Here is a 23,981-nt window from a genome sequence, read left to right as displayed (position 1 = left end):
CTAGTTTTTGTGATCCAAGACATATGTTTTTGCCATCAAGCACACCTCTCTTTTTGGTACAAATTTAGTGATCAAATTCAGGCGTCATCAACATGTTTGGTAAAAGTATTAAAAATTGACATTTCCGTGGTAAGACTTAGGCTTACCTAATTTTGGGATAATTTAATCCCGTTGGGGTGGGACAAATTAATCCCACCCATCCACATAGTATAAAATAATCTAGGTGTGGGTTTGAGACAGAAAGCTAGAAAATGACAATACAACCATGGAAAGGCCTTGGCTCAAGTTGCAGTCGATGCCACTTTATCATTGAAGGCTATTATAATTTTTTTGATCATTGAATACAAATTAACATTATATTCATATTTTTTTGAAACCAAAATAAGAGATAGTATTATTTCAAATAATCTCTTATATAACAGTATTTAATCATATCATCAACTTATGATATTTTCAATTTAATTTTATCATAGAATAATTCTTATACCAAATATATATGGTATATAAGTGTTTGAGAGATTGATAAAAGGCATATATATGGGCATGCATGGATAGAATAATTCATCGCCGTCACGTTATTTGGACTGAAAGCCCCTTCCTCAAGACATGCTATCTAGATACTTAATTATGGTGTTTTCTATTATATTTATTTATTAATATGCTATATATTTATATTGATACGATACAAAATATAATATAATACGATTTACTTCCACATTTATTTATTGAAAAAAAACTACATAGAGAGACAGAATAATGAATCAATCGACTAAATGGCAATCCTTATGTATTCAAGAAGATATACACCAAATTAAATTGTAAAATTTACAATTTGGGAAAATAACATGAAACCTTCAAACTAAACACAAAAGAATAATCAATTTCAATTTCTAAACAGGGAAAAGAAATCAATTTCTTTCTGTATTGTCATCTAGACCAAAAACCATATTGACTAATACGTGTGTGTATTGGACGTACATAATCCAGACACGCACGCATATCAGTTTGTTTGCGGGGGGCCTTCGAACCGGATGTAATCGTACATGAGCCCTGAGAAGGGGCTCCCGCCTCTTGATTGCGTCAAGTAAATTGTATTATTTCCGCCCACAAGCAGATAACTAGGCACCTCCACGCTGTACAATGAATACAGACCATGAATCCCGTGCCGCGCAATGGCGTTGTCGCGCCCGATGAGCCTCGTGGTGAAGTGAGGCCGGAGTCGAGACTGGTCGTTTATTCGAAGCTTCAGCAAAAATCCACGACCAAGCGTCAATTATATCAAAAATGAAGGGCACAAAATAAATGGAATGCTGCGTACTGAAAGAATAAAAAAGGGGTGCGTGATTTGCAAACTATTGCATGATTCATACTTGCAATTCAGCAAAGCTGCTTGCAGCCAGCGCTATGTGGAGGGTATAGCTCCCACTTCTCACTCTCCACAGTTTGAATACAATTCTCCATGTGGTTGGCACGTAAACGTTATCTTTTCTCCTCCTGCAATAACACCACCACTTTTACGTTAAATACATCAAATCGAGCAACAACGTTGCAGAATTTGAGTACCTGTCATGCAAACATCGTAAGAAAACATCATCTTTGATAGGCTTTCTAACTAAAAATTTTGGGGTGGTTGTCCTGTTTTCCTTTGGAACCAGCTGTAGAAGTGACAGAGTAGAAGCTGAGGAAAAGAGAGAAACAAATTAAGACCTGGTAACATGAGCGAAGAACCAGTCTTTTTGATAATTGCTTTTGCCGATGGTGTAGACTAGATCGCCGTCAGGATGGAGATCGGTGTACCGGTCCCACAGACCATATTGCCTAAACCTGTTAGGCAGAAGAAATTGACATTCATCAAGATCAGATTCATCGAATTAAATATTGTAATAATAAAAGCACAATTTGTACTTTAATAAAAGAGATACTTTTGACTCTTGGTGTATAAACGGTTGATGTAATCCGGGTCTGGCTCGGGAATATAGAATTCGGCAGAAGTGCGGTCAGGGATGCCTATTTCCCACAAGGTTGGACCTCTTCTTGGTGGATGGTACACAAGGTCACCCAGCCTGATATGGCTTCCTGCATTAAGTTTGATACATTAAAGCTCCATAATCATATTCATCATATAAAACTGAAAATAGATTATGTATTTTTTTGCCGAAAGTACAAATAGATTATGTTAATTTATACATGCTTAGGCTTGCATAAAACCACCACTAATGCCATATAACAAAAGTTGATCTTTCTTTTTTTTATCAGAATTAATGATATGATAATATCAGAATTTACCACATTACAAATAAAAAATAAAGTTGTTTATCTTTTTAAATAAAAAGACACTTCCCTAAGAGGAAAGAGAGTAGAAAAATGTGGAGAAAAAAACAAGCATAGATGGTTAAAAGTTAAAACCTGGGGTGGCATTAACTAGAACGCCATATCTGTAATCTCCAAGAATGCCGGGGACCCATGCATACAAGTTGTAAGTCCCTTCTCGCACATCCTTGATCACAAAGTGTCCCTCAGCATCAGCTTGTGTCCAAAACTGATAATCCTGATGAAATAACGTTAACTTGGGTTAATTAAACACGTCTTAATTAACATTCATGCTATAACTATAATAGCAAATTATACAAAGATAACCTTGCTTTCTGTTTGCCAAGATCTCACTTGCCCCGGCTTGGCCAACCCCACATAAGCTGAACTTGCGTTCATAAGCTCCTTGTTTATGTACCTGAAAAAAGAAAATTAATGGCTATTTTACAACCATTCTATTCCAGTAACGCTACAACCAAAATGAATCGCAATCTAATTAAGAAAGCCTTTACAAATACCGAATGTTTTACACAAGCTCTTGAAGCAATCAGAGAATTAATATTATTGCAAGGCCGCCTTTGCAACACTTCATGTTGTTTTTGCGACAGTTCAAGTGTAGTGGTGTGAACTACTATACCTATCACGGACTAGTAATCTGCCGGTGATTACAGCTCGTTGATCAGCATGTGCATAGTCCGCTGAAAGTGGGAAACTGTATGGCCAGCTTTGGGTTTCGTTCAGCATCTGCGCGAGTGTGAAGAGTTAACAGGGAGATCGATTCATATTGAACATTATTTATTCAGTTTGATCAAATGGGGCAGAAAGTGCAAACTACCTGCTGCTTGGCGTCTTCCCAAAGTGTGCTACCTAGATGATCAGGGTTGGAGGCCTTGTTAATATAGATGAAAACCGGCCCGAGAACCTTCTTCCAGGACTCCCCATCTTGGAAACTCAGGCTCACAGGAGGCCCAGCATAATGGCCGCTGAAGAACATCTGCACATCAACAACAGCATTTGACATTTTACCATCATCATCATTATGTTTTGGTAGACAGAGAAGACGAAAATAACTAGGCTCTTAAATAAAACTGTAAATAGGCCTCACTTTGATTAATTTAATCCTATAGTCGAAATCCAATTATCCAAATACTTAAAATCAGTTAGGCTCATTTACTAATCATTTTGTTTGATTTGTTCATACAAGGGTTAAGTAATTTTTATGGGCTTTGTAGGTTACTCACCGCCAAGCTAGTTGGGCCAACGTGAGAAGATAGCTCCTGCTTGAGAGGCCCACCAACACGGAACTCATTATTGGGTGTAATGACCCAAAATCCAACGCCTTCATTGTAGCTTATCCACCCGTGTAACCGGTTGTCCTTGATATCAGCCGAGTATTGGTACTTGTCGTCCACCTGCCCAAATTCACAACATACATTCCATTGATGACTATAATAGAAATTTCATATATCAATAATTACATATCAATGCAATATTAGTTTCGCAAAGGATTGAAGAAATTGGGGGCACCAACCTCTCCTTTGAAAGTTTGGTTGTGTGGGTCCGTCAGCAGGACAGCTTCTTTGTAGTCCAGCTCCTTGCCGTTGATCCGGTCATATACGGATGGCATGAACCTCTGCCTTGTATCCGATATCGCCATATAGTTAAACCTGTTTGCACGAAGGTCAGCACAAACAGGGTCAATTTATCAAACCGATGGCGTGCAAAATTAACCGGTAAAGAAAACCAAATGCATGGCCTTAATTACAGTTTGTGTTGAAGCTTGAAAGCAACCCTGGCTTGAACAAGGGTCATTGCAGGCCATCCCTCTAGCCTCTCAAATATCGCGTAGGTATAAAAACCGGATGAACCACGCAGCATTATAAACCTACACGAGTATATTCCGACAAAATAAAGAATACTTAGAGACAGAAAACTCTGGGTTTAATTAATTCAATGGCAGTTTGAAATGCACCTCTTGTCGACATTTAATGGGCGGCCATGGCTATGGCGGGAAGAATTCCAGGTGCTCAGGAACGAAATCTCTATTTGATTTTCGTCGGCTGCGATGATCTTATACCTTGTTCCTTCGAGGCTGCAAAGCGGCAAATCAATTCCATGCAATTAATTTTGATAAGAAAATGGGATTCAGTTGGACTGACAGGATAGGTTAAAGAAGCAAACTCACTGGTCAATTAAGCCATCTCCTTCTTGTCCGCTCCATACGATGTCCCAATACCTGTTACAGATTTTCCCACATGTATGGTCAAACAATGTGGCATTCAATTGCTGGGCCAGAAGGCAAAACTTAGTCTAAAATTAATTTCTTCTTTTGTTCGAATAAGGACTCAAAAATTGAAATTGAATCAACAGTACTTCTTCGTCGAGAAAGAATTTGTCTTTTCAAACCTCACGACCTCATTTGGTAGGACCCTTGACTCCCTTGCTCAAATTTTTCAACTTTTATGTCATAAATTTCAACTCTAATTTTCGTGAGTAATCTCATTTTGTTAGTTGGAGTCTGATAATTTTTGTAATGATAATCTAAGTTTAAGCAATGAAGTGTGACTTACAATATTATTACAAAGTACTACTATCGATTTTATAAATGTCATTTACGTGCAACAAGAAAATATTAATTACTAAAATATGACTAATCTTTAAGTCTTAATTTTATGGGCCGGTCAAAGTTAAAAGTCTATTCCTTTTGCACACATAACTTTGTTGCAATTTTAATTACTCCTTATGCTTGAAATAAATAAAATAAAAATCTCCTACTTTCAAACCTTAACATGAGTGTTATCTTTAATAAAAAAAATAATAAACTGCAAAAGAGCGCCCATATAAATTTTCAAATAACTTAAAATATTAAGACTTAATGAGTTGGTAATTAGCAAAAAAAAATTAATGCGTTGGAAACATAAACTTGGTATAATAATTTGCAAAGTCATTATGATTTTCTTTTGCAAAATAAAATTATGAGGTCAGTTTTAGCTAGTAATGATGATCAATCGTAAGTCACCAAACTGGAATGTCTGGCTAAAGAAACGCACACATTCTTCTAATTTTAAAGTTCGAGTACACACACGTGTTGCAACTTCCCAGTATTTACCTAATTGGGGTTAATGTTGGTGTAACTATGGCATGGATTATTATATATATATATATATACACACACATTGACGATGGAGTTGATACGCCCAATCAAACTACAATTAAGTGGAGGTTACCAAGGAATAAATATGGTAACGTTATGTCCAGTGACGGTCAAATCAAGCAAAAGCTTGTGTTTGGTTTGTTGACCTACCCAAGAAAAAAGGCTTAACATTGACAAAAGTGAAATGGGTTTTATAATGCAAAATAAATTTAAAATAAGTTAATTATGATATCTAAGAGTCACTTATTTAGTTTTTATTAATACGTAATCATCATTCCTTGTAAAAGAATTTATATAAAATTATTATTTATATTATTAACTTATTAAAAAGAATGATAATATATAAGAAAAAGATTTGCCTAACTTATTCTTGTGGTAGGTTTTGTAATTATGATCTATAAATGATGTTTGTCTTGAATATATATGAATTGAAAAAAGAGTAAGTTTCAAAGTTAGGAAATAGCAGAGGAGAATAGTCCATCATTCCCCATATTCTACTTGTAAGATTAGACTTCTGCAAGACTGATTGCGTAATGACAATTAGACCAAAAAAAAAAAAAAAAATCAACCCAAAACAGCCCGCCAAACACTAGTAATTGCTCAGGAAAATTGAGCATGCAATCTCTTTGACGTTCTAATGCATTCATTACCACGAGATTATCACTGCGAAGCAATTGATGCAGTATTAGGAGAGAGATATTATCATAAAGCTAGTTTTGTCTGCATATTCACGTAAATTAGCTTAGGGAACACAAAAGTGGAAGAATGCTCACCCTCGATTTGACTCTTTGTTGTTCTCCAGCAAGTTCTCGATTCCATCGTACTGTATTCTCGTAACCTTTCCGTCCGGCGTCGACAAAGTGACTTGAACAAGCCCATTGTCCATCACCACCTAAACAACCATATAAATATATATATATATATATATTTGTATCAGAAAGGAAAATTTCAATTGCTGAACAACCATAGTAATTTATTTGATCATGGAATCTCAGTCTTTACATAGTCATCCGATAATTTATGCAACCGGGCCGGCGGAGACGCCTTCCCGTCGTGGCTGACGGCGCTCGCAATTCTGCCATTCGATCCCACAGAAGAACAATAAGTTATACTCATAAACAAACAAAAAGAGAATTTTAGTTTGAGTTTCGTGAGCTTCTATTATTATAATCCTGCATTCTGAAAAAAAACTTTTGAGTACCTGAATCTGCAGGCCAAGAATGCGAGAGTAACAAAGCAAAGGAAAAGCCATTGCTTCTTCTTCCACCCAGCCTTCTCCATATCCCTGAGATTAAAGCTAAAAGCCAATAATTAACGTCAAAGCTTCATATGTACATATAGTTATATATAAAACACGCACACGTCATCAACGAGACTCGTTGACGACCAGCTAGCCAGAATTAGTTTTCAACAGGAACAGTTGGAGAAGGTGAAACCAACTAAACCGATCGCTCGAAGACAGTACCTTGAAACGAAAGAAAACCCAAATGGCACAGCGAGAGAGGAGGAGGGGATCGCCACCCTTTATATAATAAACGAGGGGATGGACTATTATTCGATGATGAGCTATTCAATGGAGTCCAATTCCTTTTGTGATTTGGTGGCCAACTGGACAATTTGATTTGAGTTATATTAGGATCCCATATGGTGTACGTAATGGAAATCAGCCCGTTTTGGAAATATAGATATATCGAGTTTGATGCAGAAGCACAAAGGGCTGTGTTTAGGTCCAATTCGATTTCAACACGGTACTAAACACCAGTTCTATTACGACACTTGACATATAAAACGTGGACTAGTAGTCTAATACAAACGTTTTATCGCATGTATGTATTGCATAAATTAAGGAGTAACAAGCTTTCTATAAGTCAAAAATTGGCAGCAATACACAAATTAAAGTCTAATATTAAGTAAACTTTCGTATATTTATTTATTACGAAATATATAATAATACCTAACACCACGTGATATATTTGGAAACCAAAATACCCAACATGATGCGATTATATATAAACAATGTTACCGTCAAATTTGTTTTAAGATATTTTCTATATATAAAAATTGATCAGATATCCTTTTTTTATATATATGTCCAAAGAAATTTGATTAAAAGATTTGATTTGTGATGAATTAAGAGAGTAATCTAGCTTGGCGGTTAGCTTGTTAATAGGGAGATTACCGTGCACAACGGTATATCGATCGTTTCTATTTTTAATTATTATTGAAAACCTAGATCACGTGGTTTAATTTGTAATCTTGTTCTCTTTAGTTTCATCATTCTTTTTTCCATACCCTTTTTCAGTATAGTTTTGTTTGACACAAACTGAACTTCTGGATGAGAAGACGCAGGCCATGACTTAAGGAATTAGGCATTGGGTTGACTTCTAAAAACTAGCTGACTGTGTGTGTGTGTGTGTGTGTGTGTGTGTGTGTGTGAACCGTAAGTCCTGCTTAAACGTGGTTGTACAATATTTTGGGCAGCGTCTCAATGCAAGGCAGGAAACAAGGTTTGACATTGTCCTGTCGTATGGTTGTTAGGCCAAACTTTGACTTTCTAGTTTCCTTTTTCTTTATCTAATTTTGTTTTCGTTAATTTCGGCCTTGTGGGTTTGAGCCCAAATTGTTTGAACACTTAGACCCGAGCAGCCTAAATTCTTGAATGTTGAAATGTTACTGATAAGCAATTGTTTTAAATTGTTTTAACTGTTGACACCGAGAATGAATGAAGCTCGGTATGCAAAATGAATAATTGAAATTTCTTCAGTTGTGCCTGAAAAGGAAAGATTTGGAGTTAAGGGTTTGATAAAAATTGATGTGCTTTAATTAATGAGGTAATTCATATACGAGATACGTTATTTTAAAATAACCAAAATAAAATTATTATAGGAGATGGGTAAGGGACCTCTTTTCGGCCACTGGTTTTCATGTGGCATTCTCCTCTTTGGAATTTAATTTATTTAAATGTTTATTGATTATAAAATTATGTTTTGTACTTTTTCAAACTTGTTTAACTTTTACCTTTATCGTCACGTAACAACCTAATAAAATTTTCAAAATACCCTTAACTCTCTTTACTCTCCATGCCTTTTAGGAAACCTTTCTTCCTTACTGGTCCCTATCTAACCTCAATCTCCCTTCTTTCCTCCCATGGTTGGTGGAACCTTATCATATCGATGGTTGCGATAGGGTTCCAAGAAATCAGCTATTGTCATAATATGCGTATTTTCTAGCCATATCACAATTGATAAACAAGGTTCACAACTGACGATAGGGATCAATAAGACCCCTTCGTAGTTTGTGATGGGATTCAAACATAATCCATTACGTGATGATGGGGTTTGCTTTGAACCCTCGTCACACTAATGCTTGCAATTTTGAACCCCACTGCAATTTGTGTGATATAAGTTTGTTAACGATAATTAGAGGTAAAAGGAATTAAGAGGACAACATAATGGTGATGATGTTGGCTGAGGAGTAACCATTTCTAATTTCTTGAAGAAGCCCAAATACCTATCAATTCCTTGATTTCTCAAAATCTTCCTTTGAAACTTATTTGGTTTCTGACCTTCCATAAAGATCCCAATAGTAGTATCATAAGTGAATGCCGTCAATAAGGGTCAAGGTTAGGAGGGTTTGTTTTAGCAAAAACAATGCCATTCTCTAGTACATCAAAATGGACAATCACACACGCTACCATAATAGGTCCCAATAAAATGGTATTTTAGGTTTGGTATCTCCACTGACCAACGAGAGAGAGAGAGAGAGAGGGGTAAAATGTCATTTTACCTTTGTTTTAATAGCTTGAGAGGTCCTTGTAATTATTTCTAAAAATACAAGAGTACTTTATGCATTTTTGCAAAACTTCAAGAGTGTCATATAGAATTTATTCTTTTTTCTTTCTATATCTTAATAAATTTTCTATTAAAGTTAAGAACATAACTTGAACTTGTAGCAACACTATGATGAATTTATACAATATATACTTGAAAGAAAATAATTATTCAGCAATGAATAATAATAATAATAATAATAATAATAATAATTGTAAGCACCCCCGCCCGGATATCCCAGCCACCCGGACTACCCGAACGGGAGCGCCTACGGGAGGAGAAAAGAATGAGACACCAGACAAAGACCACCCCGGCATGCATACACAAAAATGAGAACAGCGGAAGCAAAGCTCAAGACATGCATGCACTATGGGTACCCCGCTAATACAGCGGTCACAAGATAAATAAATAAACACAAACTCCTGTGCCGACATACACAAGACTCGAGAAAACACCTGGCACAGTACAAAATAATAGAGCAAATTCTACTTAGACATCAGAGTGGATAGGGATTGACGAGACTGCCTGTACACCACACCGACTCTGCCGTTAAAGCTGACTCCCTTGCTATGGCCCACGTCGCCACTACCTGGAATGATGGAAAGCAAGGTGAGTCGAGAGACTCAGCAAGCATAAGGAAAAGAAAGGCTGTAGGCTGAGTATAACCAGAAAACTCTCCCCAAAATAAACCCCCAGGTACACACAAGCCATGAGACACTACAACACAACAGCTCAATAGCATAACAAAATAAAAGCACATACCGGTCCTTGGGGCCCACATAAGACACTTGGCACCCAAGTCCCATACCAACCTGCCGCTGCCCTGAAAGGCAACAAATGTCTCCACAAACCTGCGCGCGCTGTCCCAGGCCGGTACTCCCGTCACCTGTATCCGTCGGTACTCCCGACAACCGAGCCATAGGCTCCCTCGGAACGGTACTCCCGTCCGAGAACTAAATACTACCAGTATCCATGCAATGCACATAAAAATGCAATGGCGTAGTGAGCATCAACGTGATACAAGGCGCCCATACATCCAGGCATCAGGCCATGCTCCGCCCACATAGTAAACCACACGCCATGCATATGCTCGCGGTGGATGCAACCTAACCAAACTAGAATGTTCGTGTCCAAGCATACTCAATAAATGAATATCCCAGCATGCATCCCGTACCCATGTGCATATCAAATCATGAACAGTAATACAAGATATCTAATCATGCAGTAAATCACATACCGGTAGAGCTAGTCAGCAGTGCCCGGCACCGGTCAACGGCCAGTGACTAGGGGTGTCCACCCGACGGTCCACATCAGGGCCGTACCATAGTCTACCCCAACGTCACCAACAACCGACCCTTGCCCCACTGCTCGATAGCTCTAACCGAACCATAAATAAATTTGAGAAAAACTGTAAATAAATCCAATAAAATCGTAATTAAACCCTCACGTCTAGGAACCTAGTCCCCAAACTGGTTCAGCATCATTCCCGAAAGGAGTGGGGGCGGTACAAACCCCCGTAGGCTCACAACGGATAAAATTATAGAAGCCTCGAATTTAATTTAAATTAGAACAAATGAATAATAATTTAACAAATAAGGTTAGGAGCCGAATTAAAGTAAGGGAGAGAATAAAGTACAGGAAATCACGGGGTCTTCCACGGGAATTAAAGATCAGGAAGAGAGGGTTAAGAGCTTGCCTTTACACGGCCGTTCCTTGCTTTTCTTGCGCACCCGCTGCGAAGTAAAACGTTCGCTGGCAATAAATAAAATCGCAGCTTTAATTAAATAAATCTACCGTGTAATATAAATAATTTAACCGTCTAAAATCCCTCGTAAGCGCACCACAATTAATATCTCAACGAGTCTCATATTTATTTTAAATTAAATCACGCTAATAAAGCCAGCTTAATAAATTAAATTTAAATCAAACGACTCCAAATTCTATAATTAATAAACGAGTCGAAACAGACGAAGGGAGGGTATAAAATACGAGAAATCACAGGGTTTCTCACGGGAATTAAAGAATACGAGGAAATGATTAGGAACTTGCCTGAAACTAGCTGATTCCGACCTCTCTCAAGCTCCCGATGCAAATTAAATCATTTCCTAACAAATAACACAATCGGGACCCAAATTAATTAATTTTAATCGCGTAAAATTTATAATTTAAACACGTAATACTTCTACTAATTTTTACCCACGTACCTGATCACTTCCTCTGCCGAAAAATTCCAAAATCCCTTTATTTTTTCATATTTTTCCTCTTCTTTTATTTTCTTCTCCTTTTTTCTTCTTCTTCTTCTTCTTCTTCTTCTTCCTCTTCCGCGCCCACTGCTCCAGCGCCTTCTCCTTCTCCTTCTTCTCTTCTTCTTTCCTTTCTTCTTTCTTTTCTTCTTCTTCCTTTCTTCTTCTCCTTCTTCTTCCTTTCTTCCTCTCCTCTGTTCTTCTCCCAGCGGCCACTCCTGTTCATCGTCTTCCCCACGCACCCAGGCAGCCTGCAACAGCGCATGGCCGCGGCCGGCCTTCGCCATCCGGCCCTCCGCTGGTCGCCGGGCCTGCCTCCGGCCATCACCGCGCGCCACCGCGCCTATCCGCCCGCCGCCCTGCTGCTTCGCTTACCCATGGCCGCGGCTGGGTGCTCGGCTGCCATGGCCGAGCTCTCGGCCAGCTCCCATGGCCGCTCTACACCTCGCCTCTCTCTCCCTCTCTCGGTCTCTCCCTCTCTCTCTCCCTCAGCCGAGCCCTCTCACTCTCAGCTCCCTCTGATCTCTATCTCTCACTCTCTGCTCCTCTGTTTAATTTTTCAGAGAGTGGTACTGTGCAAAGCTTGGCCTCCAAGCTTACACGCACAGCCACTCGTTTAATCAAATTAATTGATTCAATTAATTAATTTAATTTAATCTTTTATTGATATTATTATTATCATTATTATTATTTTGGTTAAATAATTATCCCTATTATTTTTGGGATATTACAATTCTCCCCTCCTTAATAGAATTTCGTCCTCGAAATTTGTGCTCAATCCATATCCTCAAGATACGCTCACATCTCTCGTGATATTACCTAACATCATTTCCAGGACATTTCATATCATCATTTTTCAATTCTCACAAGTCAAGGTCTACGACGTGTCCTACGGGACTTAACACGCTAGCACATCTTCACAATCCATCACCTCAATCGGGCCACGATATGATCACTAATATCTTAACCAGCTTAAAGAACATCATTGATCATATTACTCATAACCACAAGGTTCTCCTATTACCACACCATAACTCAACCGTTCCCCAAAGCTATCTCGACCACATATCAACCTAAAGGCAACTCAAAATTCAGCGATATTCAATCCTAATGATAAACTGACTCGCAGCACCAGGCTCAATGCAGACGCAACTAATTCCGGATACAACCGGTAGTGACAGGAGTAGAGCCACCTCTTTGTATGTCAAGAAGCTAATACTCGATAACGTGACCGGAACCTGCCACATACTTACAATCCATGGGAACATGGAAACGATACGACATACTCAATCAAGGATTCAGCAACAATATCCTTTAGTCTGACTTTTGCCAACTGATTCTTAACCAGATACACATCATTTTCTCGGCAGTACTTTCTCTCATAATTTGCCGCGAATGCTCGGGGTCTCGTTCATAAATACGGGTAGCCGTTTAGTCAGGACTATCAAGGAATAAACACTCTCCACTCAATACATCTCGGAATCTAAAACGTCACCAGATCTCCCCTCCTTATAGGAATCAAGATACCCAATTGCGGTTTATTCAATGACCACCAATCCTAAGTCTTGTCCTTGCTACTGATCTTAACTCCCAATAGCTAATTGGACCGTACCTCTTCTTGACCGTTAATTACGAATCCTGAGCTCCTCGAAGACTCAATAGGCTAGCTAGAACACGAGCTCTAGAACTGGTGTTATCAACTCCGTAGCCTACTCGACTGATAGCACATCACCGTGTCAACAACTGTTCTAATTCCTAAGGCATCTCATAAGTCGCCTCAAAAACGAAAAGCAACTTAAAGATGTGGTTAAGCGTTCATCTGACTGGCATAACAAGTCATCTCATGTTTCTGCCGATGTACCACTTGACCAGCACCCAAAGGAGTCTCATCTCCTCACTCGGTCAATAATCCGACCCTAGGGCATGTGGTCCGTGATTAGCACCGCGCGTACTCATAGCAACTACTATCCTTGCAGCAGAACCCAATAGTTACTTAGACCTGTATCCAATTTCGGCCGTGGCCATACACCGGGGTATCTCCCACAACACCAAACGTAGAGGGGTTTTCCTTACTTCTAATTCACATTATCACGGATGCACCACGATAGCCTAAAACACCTGTTACCACCTTTACTTTACCCTATTTGTTACAGAACCTCACAGCCTTAGCTCTTCGTCACGCCAACCGCGACGTCACCTGTACTCCGCTCCACTTGTGAAAACTAAACACCTACACACCATAGCCAGGTCGTGATGCTAAATCTCCAAACAGCATAACCACTGTAAACTCCAAGTTCATAAGTCCATAATAATCCCTCAATAAATTCCCATCATAGATCTCTCTTGGGACTTCGTATTAATGTTCCAATTTATCCTTCTAGATTCGATTAAACTTAGGGTGGATGCCCTAAACCTCCAAGAAAATGCAAACCCCTCAGAACCTCAATTTACCTCCATACCTCATCAAATAACACGTCTCTCGACCAAATATGTACAGACAATTTAACTGTTACACACGAGCTACCGCATTACCCAACCTTCAGTTTCTCATCTCAGTACACCCTATACACATCTCGGTACCTACGGATCTACCATTTACCATCAGACTCCTATAGCACATTTTCCACCATGTGGGACCTTCCCGTACCACCCCTAGCAAAATCCAATCATGGACCTCCATCTCACATTTTACCATGACCTCATCTCTCATGACATTGACGCTAGCCTTAATAGGACGTCGACAACACCTAGCGAGACCAAGGAACTCCAGACCTCTTTAGAAAACACCTCAGAGTTAGCCCGGCAAATCATCTGCCAAGTAAGCTAAGTCCAACAAGTCCCTCCGGTGGTTATGACGACACCCTCACAGTGGCTCAGACTGATTGAGTGTCAGGTAGTGTTCCAATCCTGGGCACACTCTGTATCAATCCCTAGTAAGGCTCCCATCATTCATCACTACTTTAGTCAGTCGCCTCCACATGTCCTTCATGTGCTCACGGGAAAACAGGACTTGTCTCTCTGATAGTCCCCAAAAAGATCTCGTGGATCATCTCTTGAGACAACTCGTCAAGCCGATACACATAACCCACTAGGTACTCCTCTTCGTCTTGCCCGCCTCCCCATCCAGAAGCAAACTCCTGTTGCCACTGACACCATAAACAATGCAATTCTGGGAAGGCATCCAAATTGGGTAGGGGTACATCGAGATCTGGGCCTCCGGGTCCTATTGGGAATACTCAAAATCTGCACATAACATCAAATATCGGAAATTTTATTAAAGCTATGCCAACCTCTTACCCTAAACACCTAGAGCAGGCGCAAGTCCTAAATAAATTCCATTCATACCTCCTCAGTGTCCCATCCTTGCACTTATCACTCCTGCACGAATACAAATTGGGACACAATCTCCTACACGAATTAACAAAACTCAACGCAGCTTGACCCTATTCGATTCACCTAGACATCCCTAACTCTACCCGACAACCTTGGTGTACAGGAACTTGTATCAGAAAATTGACTCAAATTACGCTCTGATACCAACATTGTAAGCACCCCCGCCCGGATATCCCAGCCACCCGGACTACCCGAACGGGAGCGCCTACGGGAGGAGAAAAGAATGAGACACCAGACAAAGACCACCCCGGCATGCATACACAAAAATGAGAACAGCGGAAGCAAAGCTCAAGACATGCATGCACTATGGGTACCCCGCTAATACAGCGGTCACAAGATAAATAAATAAACACAAACTCCTGTGCCGACATACACAAGACTCGAGAAAACACCTGGCACAGTACAAAATAATAGAGCAAATTCTACTTAGACATCAGAGTGGATAGGGATTGACGAGACTGCCTGTACACCACACCGACTCTGCCGTTAAAGCTGACTCCCTTGCTATGGCCCACGTCGCCACTACCTGGAATGATGGAAAGCAAGGTGAGTCGAGAGACTCAGCAAGCATAAGGAAAAGAAAGGCTGTAGGCTGAGTATAACCAGAAAACTCTCCCCAAAATAAACCCCCAGGTACACACAAGCCATGAGACACTACAACACAACAGCTCAATAGCATAACAAAATAAAAGCACATACCGGTCCTTGGGGCCCACATAAGACACTTGGCACCCAAGTCCCATACCAACCTGCCGCTGCCCTGAAAGGCAACAAATGTCTCCACAAACCTGCGCGCGCTGTCCCAGGCCGGTACTCCCGTCACCTGTATCCGTCGGTACTCCCGACAACCGAGCCATAGGCTCCCTCGGAACGGTACTCCCGTCCGAGAACTAAATACTACCAGTATCCATGCAATGCACATAAAAATGCAATGGCGTAGTGAGCATCAACGTGATACAAGGCGCCCATACATCCAGGCATCAGGCCATGCTCCGCCCACATAGTAAACCACACGCCATGCATATGCTCGCGGTGGATGCAACCTAACCAAACTAGAATGTTCGTGTCCAAGCATACTCAATAAATGAATATCCCAGCATGCATCCCGTACCCATGTGCATATCAAATCATGAACAGTAATACAAGATATCTAATCATGCAGTAAATCACATACCGGTAGAGCTAGTCAGCAGTGCCCGGCACCGGTCAACGGCCAGTGACTAGGGGTGTCCACCCGACGGTCCACATCAGGGCCGTACCATAGTCTACCCCAACGTCACCAACAACCGACCCTTGCCCCACTGCTCGATAGCTCTAACCGAACCATAAATAAATTTGAGAAAAACTGTAAATAAATCCAATAAAATCGTAATTAAACCCTCACGTCTAGAAACCTAGTCCCCAAACTGGTTCAGCATCATTCCCGAAAGGAGTGGGGGCGGTACAAACCCCCGTAGGCTCACAACGGATAAAATTATAGAAGCCTCGAATTTAATTTAAATTAGAACAAATGAATAATAATTTAACAAATAAGGTTAGGAGCCGAATTAAAGTAAGGGAGAGAATAAAGTACAGGAAATCACGGAGTCTTCCACGGGAATTAAAGATCAGGAAGAGAGGGTTAAGAGCTTGCCTTTACACGGCCGTTCCTTGCTTTTCTTGCGCACCCGCTGCGAAGTAAAACGTTCGCTGGCAATAAATAAAATCGCAGCTTTAATTAAATAAATCTACCGTGTAATATAAATAATTTAACCGTCTAAAATCCCTCGTAAGCGCACCACAATTAATATCTCAACGAGTCTCATATTTATTTTAAATTAAATCACGCTAATAAAGCCAGCTTAATAAATTAAATTTAAATCAAACGACTCCAAATTCTATAATTAATAAACGAGTCGAAACAGACGAAGGGAGGGTATAAAATACGAGAAATCACAGGGTTTCTCACGGGAATTAAAGAATACGAGGAAATGATTAGGAACTTGCCTGAAACTAGCTGATTCCGACCTCTCTCAAGCTCCCGATGCAAATTAAATCATTTCCTAACAAATAACACAATCGGGACCCAAATTAATTAATTTTAATCGCGTAAAATTTATAATTTAAACACGTAATACTTCTACTAATTTTTACCCACGTACCTGATCACTTCCTCTGCCGAAAAATTCCAAAATCCCTTTATTTTTTCATATTTTTCCTCTTCTTTTATTTTCTTCTCCTTTTTTCTTCTTCTTCTTCTTCTTCTTCTTCTTCCTCTTCCGCGCCCACTGCTCCAGCGCCTTCTCCTTCTCCTTCTTCTCTTCTTCTTTCCTTTCTTCTTTCTTTTCTTCTTCTTCCTTTCTTCTTCTCCTTCTTCTTCCTTTCTTCCTCTCCTCTGTTCTTCTCCCAGCGGCCACTCCTGTTCATCGTCTTCCCCACGCACCCAGGCAGCCTGCAACAGCGCATGGCCGCGGCCGGCCTTCGCCATCCGGCCCTCCGCTGGTCGCCGGGCCTGCCTCCGGCCATCACCGCGCGCCACCGCGCCTATCCGCCCGCCGCCCTGCTGCTTCGCTTACCCATGGCCGCGGCTGGGTGCTCGGCTGCCATGGCCGAGCTCTCGGCCAGCTCCCATGGCCGCTCTACACCTCGCCTCTCTCTCCCTCTCTCGGTCTCTCCCTCTCTCTCTCCCTCAGCCGAGCCCTCTCACTCTCAGCTCCCTCTGATCTCTATCTCTCACTCTCTGCTCCTCTGTTTAATTTTTCAGAGAGTGGTACTGTGCAAAGCTTGGCCTCCAAGCTTACACGCACAGCCACTCGTTTAATCAAATTAATTGATTCAATTAATTAATTTAATTTAATCTTTTATTGATATTATTATTATCATTATTATTATTTTGGTTAAATAATTATCCCTATTATTTTTGGGATATTACAATAATAATAATAATAATAATAATAATAATAATGATGATGATGATAATAATAATATTGTAGATTTGTTGGATCAATCTTCAAATCTAAATTTTGAAGGGAAGTGAAATTTTAGGAATCCAATTCTAAAGAGAAAAGAAAAGCTAAATGAGCGCACAAATCAAAATTGAGATTTAGATATAAACAAGGAGACCTAAAAAAGGGTTATTGTTTATAAATAAGCTTCTTAACATATATTTTGGTGAAACATCTTCAAATCCTAAATTAGAAGGAAAGTGATCTTTCAGGAATCCAATTCTAAAGAGAAATGAAAAGCCAATCAGAGTACAAATCAAAAATCAAATCTAGATATGAACAAGGTTAAGTGCAAGAACCTGTAACCCTATTATTGAGAAGGCATGAGATGAGAAGATTTATAGTTTTATTCATTTAGTTAGTGTTTCTTAATTAAGATGTGAGGTGAAAAATGTAAGATATGGAAGATATTTCAAACTTTTTAACTTTCGAACGCATTTGTTAAATTTATCTGACAATACCTGAAAAAACTCTCACGTGACTTCTTATCTAACTTTTACAGATAAATTTATCTGATCCCTCTTTCCAGATAAATTTATCTGAGATTTTACAGATAAACGTAAATTATCCATATGCCGCTAGGATAATTAATGTCATTTAATATATTTTTAAAATTTATATTTATTAAGTCTTATTTTTACAATAAGGTTAGTTTTAAAACAACTTATTTATTAAGTCTTATAATTAATGTTATTTAATATATTTTTAAATTACCACATGTTTGATAATTTTTAAAATTTAAATGATATTATTCTTTTCACCAATTTTTAAAATTTAAATTTCTCTCTATATATATATTTTATTTTCTAATACAAATTATTTTCACCGATTTTTAAAACTATTTTATTCAATTTTATATTTTATTATCTAAGATGAAAATATGTTTTGGCAATTTTTAATTATTTAAATAGAATTATTGTAATTGTACTAATAATTATTTCTATTTACTGAATCTTTTTAGAATCTATTTTTAAATATGGATTTAGAAAATAAAACACTATTTTTTATTTTTATTTTTATTTTTATTTTTTGACAATTCACATTAATCATAAAATATTATTTTAATCATAAATTTATTATTGATGTTCACATACAAAATTTGGTAATAGAAATATTTTGATAAAAAAATCTTTATCTCGGTACTTATCATATATATTTGATAAATATATATATAAAAAAAATACAATTCTCAATAGATTTTAAAAAATTTAACAAACAATCTGATAGAAATTTTAGAATATTTTTTAACTTTATTTTGATCATTCTATATATTGATTCAAAAAACTATCAAAATTTATTTTGATTCAATGTTATTTTACTTATTTTAATAAATATTACCTTAAAAGTGTAGTTATATTAACTTAAAAGATTATGAGCTGGTTGATAAGAGACTATAACTACTTCTTCTATGCGTTAAGTTTAAATATCCTACAGGCTAGGGATTCTAAACCTTTCTCTATATTTACTTACTATGTATGCATGATTTATAAATTATTGCACCCCTTTTATAAGTTTATCCAATATATGGATACCAAAAGGATATGAATACAAGTTCTTATTAATATTAAAAACAAAATATTGAAAAAAAAAATATAACTTTGATATTAATTAATGGATTGTTATGCCTTTTACATGTAATTTGTGACCATAAATCTGTTATCATAATCAAATTAGGTTAAATATTTTATATCGTTTTTTCCTTAATTTCTGTATCGGATTTTTTCCTTGGATTTTTTGGTAAATATGGAAGATGATTTCTTTCTTTTTCTTTTTTTTTTTTTTTTTGAATTTGAGTTAAAAAAGAACGAGACAAATTCATTAGAAGAGTTCTTCTACAAGACCTGACACATTAAGTTCTTCTACAAGACCAGGCACATTAATAGAGAGACTTACTAAATAGGGTTAAAGAAATCAAATTGCCTTTGCCCACAATACAAATTTGTAGAGGATGCCAGTGCCTTAGCCTCTCTCTTCTCTCCCTTTCTATGGCCGCGACCGTCGATCGCTGCTGCCACCACTTCACCGACCGTCGTTACATCCTCCGATCGTCGACAAGGTGAGGCGCGATGAGGCGATAGCAGCGAGGCGACGACAGCAATGGTTGGCAACGAAGTGAGGCGAGGTGAAGGTAGCAATGGTCGACGGTCACATCACGATAATGAGAAAAGAGAGAGGAGAGAGGCAAAAAAACGAAAGCTAGGTGAGAGCATTTGAATCTTTTTTTATCCCATTCAATAGGACCATCGGTGAGCCCTGAAGCGTTTTCCTTCGTCAGAATTCAAACACGGGAAAGCCACTAACAAAGACTGGTCCCCTCGTTTCAAGTTCCAGGAAAATTGGTCTAATATGAATGCAAGAAATTAGCCCAAAGCCATTCCACAAAATTTGGCAATGACTTTAGGGCATAAAATGACAATCTTTGCATTGAATGATTACCCCAGTAGACAATTAATGTTGGCTCAGGCCTGAAGACTGACCCCTAGTGTTAAGTAGTCTTCCTTTATAAATATAAAATTATGAATTTAAATCGTTTTGCAACTTCTCTGTAAAGTTCCTGCTTTGTGTACTGATTTATCAATTCCCGAGAAGCCAGGCAAAACTACGAGAAGAAGCTTTCGTTACGTTCGTGGAATGATCAAAGGCTGCTACTATGAGAAGGAAAATAACAACAGTGTAGTGTAGGGGGGTTGAAATGACTTATATGGGAGCCAATTCTCTCCTCTTAGATCCGTTCTTAGATCTGCTCTTGAAGGAGGGATTTCATGATGTTTGTGTAAAAAATTTGTCGATAATCATGACAAGTCGGAAAATTTTCCCAGCCCAAGTGTTGGTCAAGAGACCTAGTCGCGTGATGGGGACACCAGGACTGTTATAATAATGCTTTTGTTTGAACTCTAGCTTCAGGCATGAAATTAATTAACGTTGTGTCGAACAATTATGAGAATTTTCCAAGCTTCATACGTGTGCACCTTAGTAATTACCAATAGGATTACCGAGACATTCTAGATTGCACTCCTAACCATGGCGAAGTTTGATCGGTCATGCACGGCCGGCCATGGACTTGGTTTGGAATGAAGGTATTAAGGTATCAAACCTACATTTTTTTTTTTTATTTTATAAATAAATCTTATTACTTCTCAACTTTAAATTTCACATATTAAATATTTAACATTTATAATTTATACATATTCACTACCTAATCTAGTTTAAAATAATATTGAGTTACACATAAGATGGGGTAGAAAGAAGAAAAATAAATAAATAAAAACAGTAGAAGAACCGACTGAACCGATCTTTCCTTCCATCTTCCCCTTCGCCTTTTGCCGCCATCTTTACTTTCACACCCGAACAAAAGAATTGAGTCTCTCGTCAACTATTGTCATCTCAATCGATCGCAACACTTCCATTTTGCTCTGACCAACGACCCACGAGTCATGACTGACACATCCTAATTTCCCTCATCTGATCAGCGACTTGCAATCGACCCACCCTTTCTCTTTCTCTTTGCTCATATCAATGACTCATAAAATATTTATTGATGAGTTTGTAATTCGGCGGTCACTAGATGTAGTGTTTTACTATATTGTTTTCATGTGTGTAAATTTTAAAGATTAAATATTCAATAGATCATATTTGAAATTCAATTAGTGATAGACTTTTCACCTAAGGTTCAAGAAGAAAAAATATGAATTTGATCAATAATTAATTTCTTCTTTTTACATATTTCATATTTGATGATACTAGTGATCATCCTCGTGTAAATCATGAATAATATCTAATTTGTTAGGTTAGTCTCCCTTTTTTTTTTTCTTTCTTTCTTTTTTTTTTTTTTTGTTTTGTTTCTTGTTAGGTACTAATTTTGTCTTCTTTAGCAAGGAACATAAAACGTTGAGCAACAGGTGACTGAAAGTCTATTTTGGAATGCAGAAAAGGTTGGCATGATATTGAAATTGAGTTTGATCAAATTAAAGTAGTTTCTTGTGTTACATTTTAATATATTAGAATAAATTATTTCTTAAAAAATATCAATTCAATAGAGGATAAATAACAAAAAAAAAAAAATCAACTTTCACTTTGTTTTTAATTCTAAACTCAACTTTTTTAATTTTATGCATTAATTGGAGTATTCAACTTTTCATTTGGTTTCAGTTCTAAATTACTATTTGTTACCATTATAATTAACTATAACTTATTAGTCGATAGGCTAACATAAACTTGCCACATAAAAAGAAGAAGGAATCAAAGCTAGTCAAAGATATCACATGGTAGCACCCATTTTATGCTAGTCAGATGAACATTAATTATAAACAAATAATGATGTTTAATGCACCTCTTATCAAACATATTAAAAAAAGACATAATGCATTGAGCATGCAGTTTATGCTAAATATTTTATAAAAGAGCATAATGATAGGATCAAACATGTTCAAAAGAGATATTTTACAATAGAAAGTTCAAAGCTCAAGCCCAGTACCAAAATAGGAACCCCAAGCCGAAACAAAGTCATCACCTAAAAAGCTCGTTTCATCACAACAAATATTATGTTTTTTAATTCTCACTAAGTGTTCAACACTTATCCAAAACAGTATAACTAAACTTAACATACTTCTAAAGGGAGGGGAAAAGTAGAAGATTAGAGGAGATGGAAAATTTGAATCTAGTCTAAATAATAATATCTTAAGGATAAAATGAACTCAGCTCTCTTATGATTAGGGCTGGAAATGGTTCGGTTTAACTTCAATTTTTGTCAAAATTATAATCAAATAAAATTGAAATTATTAAAATCAAAATTAAACTATTACCAGTTGATTTTAAAAATTAAAAACCATAACCACACCATTCGATTTCGATTCGATTTCAATTTTAACTATGATTTTTTTAGTTTAATGCATACCAACAAACAAAAATAAACTCTTGTAAATAGCATTCATAAAAATTTTTGATAACTCCATAACAAACAAAGACAAACTCTAATAAAGTTACATTCTTCTTGCATAAAGTTACAAATTAACTTCAAACTTCTTGGATATAATTATTTGATTGATAAAAATAAAATAATTTAAGATTAGGTTTTATTTGTATTTATTAATTACTTTATAAATGCTAAATATTTTATATATTTGTAATGCATTAGTTAAAATACTTGTAAAAAATGTATTATTCAATATATGTATATATAATATATTAAATAAATAAATATCTATTATATATATGTATATTCGGTTCGATTTGATTCGATTACCCACACATTCAGTTTGATTTTGGTTTGGCTTTTAGTTTACATTTAGTGAAAATCATAACCAAATCATATCCATTAAAACAGTGTTTGATTTTTTCCCAAACCAAACCATTACCCCATCAAATAATTTTTATCCACATTGACCGATTCAATTCCCCCATAGTTTTGATTGCAATTGCCATCCCTACTTGTGATTTTGGTTATTCAGCAAGACGTCTCCTATTATTGGAGCATAATACATCACATCTGGATAAAGGGAAAGTGTCCATTATTGAAGAATGATGATTTCCATTTTTTCGTTATTTACATTTCTGTTTTGCCAAGCTGTACAGAAGGACAATAATGTATTTTTCCTTTATAGGTTGTTAGAAGATTCTTTTTGTATTTGTATATAGATGACTGAGTGTACAGTGTTGAAGAGATTAGATGAGAATTTTTTTCTCTCTATTTTCTGGGTGTTTTCTTCTCTACATTCCTCTGTTGTTCATTTTGTTACATGGTATCAGAGATGCCCTCCATCCAAACTTCTCACCATGGCTAACGAAAGGTTTCTCAATTTCTCAAATCCTTTCAACCCATTTCGCATCGACAAAGGTGACAATCCCGCTGCTACCTTAGTTTCAGATCTCTTAACTGCTGACAATTATGTCAGTTGGTCTCGAGCTGTAAGTCGTGCTCTTCGAGCCAAGAACAAGCTTGGTTTCATCAATGGGACCATTTCCAAACCTCAAGATGCCACTGATCCAATTTTTGAAGCATGGGAACGTTGCAATGATTTCGTCGTCTCCTGGCTTCAAAATTCTGTAAGTTCTTCTGTTAAATCCATCC

General features: G+C 37.5%; 1 protein-coding gene across 1 annotated transcript; it reads right to left on the bottom strand.

Moving 5' to 3' along the window:
- Positions 1-746: 746 nt before the first annotated feature.
- Positions 747-7,062, bottom strand: LOC127803168 (probable rhamnogalacturonate lyase B). The gene is made up of 17 exons (XM_052339221.1): positions 6,930-7,062; positions 6,666-6,761; positions 6,467-6,539; positions 6,238-6,356; positions 4,496-4,546; positions 4,283-4,402; positions 4,076-4,195; positions 3,842-3,977; positions 3,552-3,722; positions 3,146-3,304; positions 2,948-3,054; positions 2,638-2,728; positions 2,407-2,548; positions 1,923-2,076; positions 1,708-1,824; positions 1,371-1,494; positions 747-1,243 (listed from the first exon to the last, which is right to left on the bottom strand). Exons 2-17 carry the CDS (start codon positions 6,743-6,745, stop codon positions 1,001-1,003), a joined length of 2,007 nt encoding a protein of 668 aa, XP_052195181.1. The 5' UTR covers positions 6,746-6,761; positions 6,930-7,062; the 3' UTR covers positions 747-1,000.
- Between the last annotated feature and the right edge of the window lie 16,919 nt (positions 7,063-23,981).

The sequence above is a fragment of the Diospyros lotus genome, chromosome 6 (assembly GCF_014633365.1).
Source record: "Diospyros lotus cultivar Yz01 chromosome 6, ASM1463336v1, whole genome shotgun sequence".
In the NCBI taxonomy this organism is placed as follows: Eukaryota; Viridiplantae; Streptophyta; class Magnoliopsida; order Ericales; family Ebenaceae; genus Diospyros; species Diospyros lotus.
The sequence above is the reverse complement of the archived record's forward strand: the minus strand, read 5'-3'. Positions and strand labels throughout refer to the sequence as shown.

Bases quoted from the DNA above. Each gene is read 5' to 3' on its own strand.
- LOC127803168 (XM_052339221.1), bottom strand. From the start codon at position 6,745: ATGGAGAAGGCTGGGTGGAAGAAGAAGCAATGGCTTTTCCTTTGCTTT. The intron at 2,077-2,406 runs GTTTTAACTTTT...AACTTAATGCAG, and splicing joins TCTAGTTAATGCCACCCCAG to GAAGCCATATCAGGCTGGGT. The intron at 1,495-1,707 runs GTCTTAATTTGT...GTGTTATTGCAG, and splicing joins TTCTTCGCTCATGTTACCAG to GAGGAGAAAAGATAACGTTT.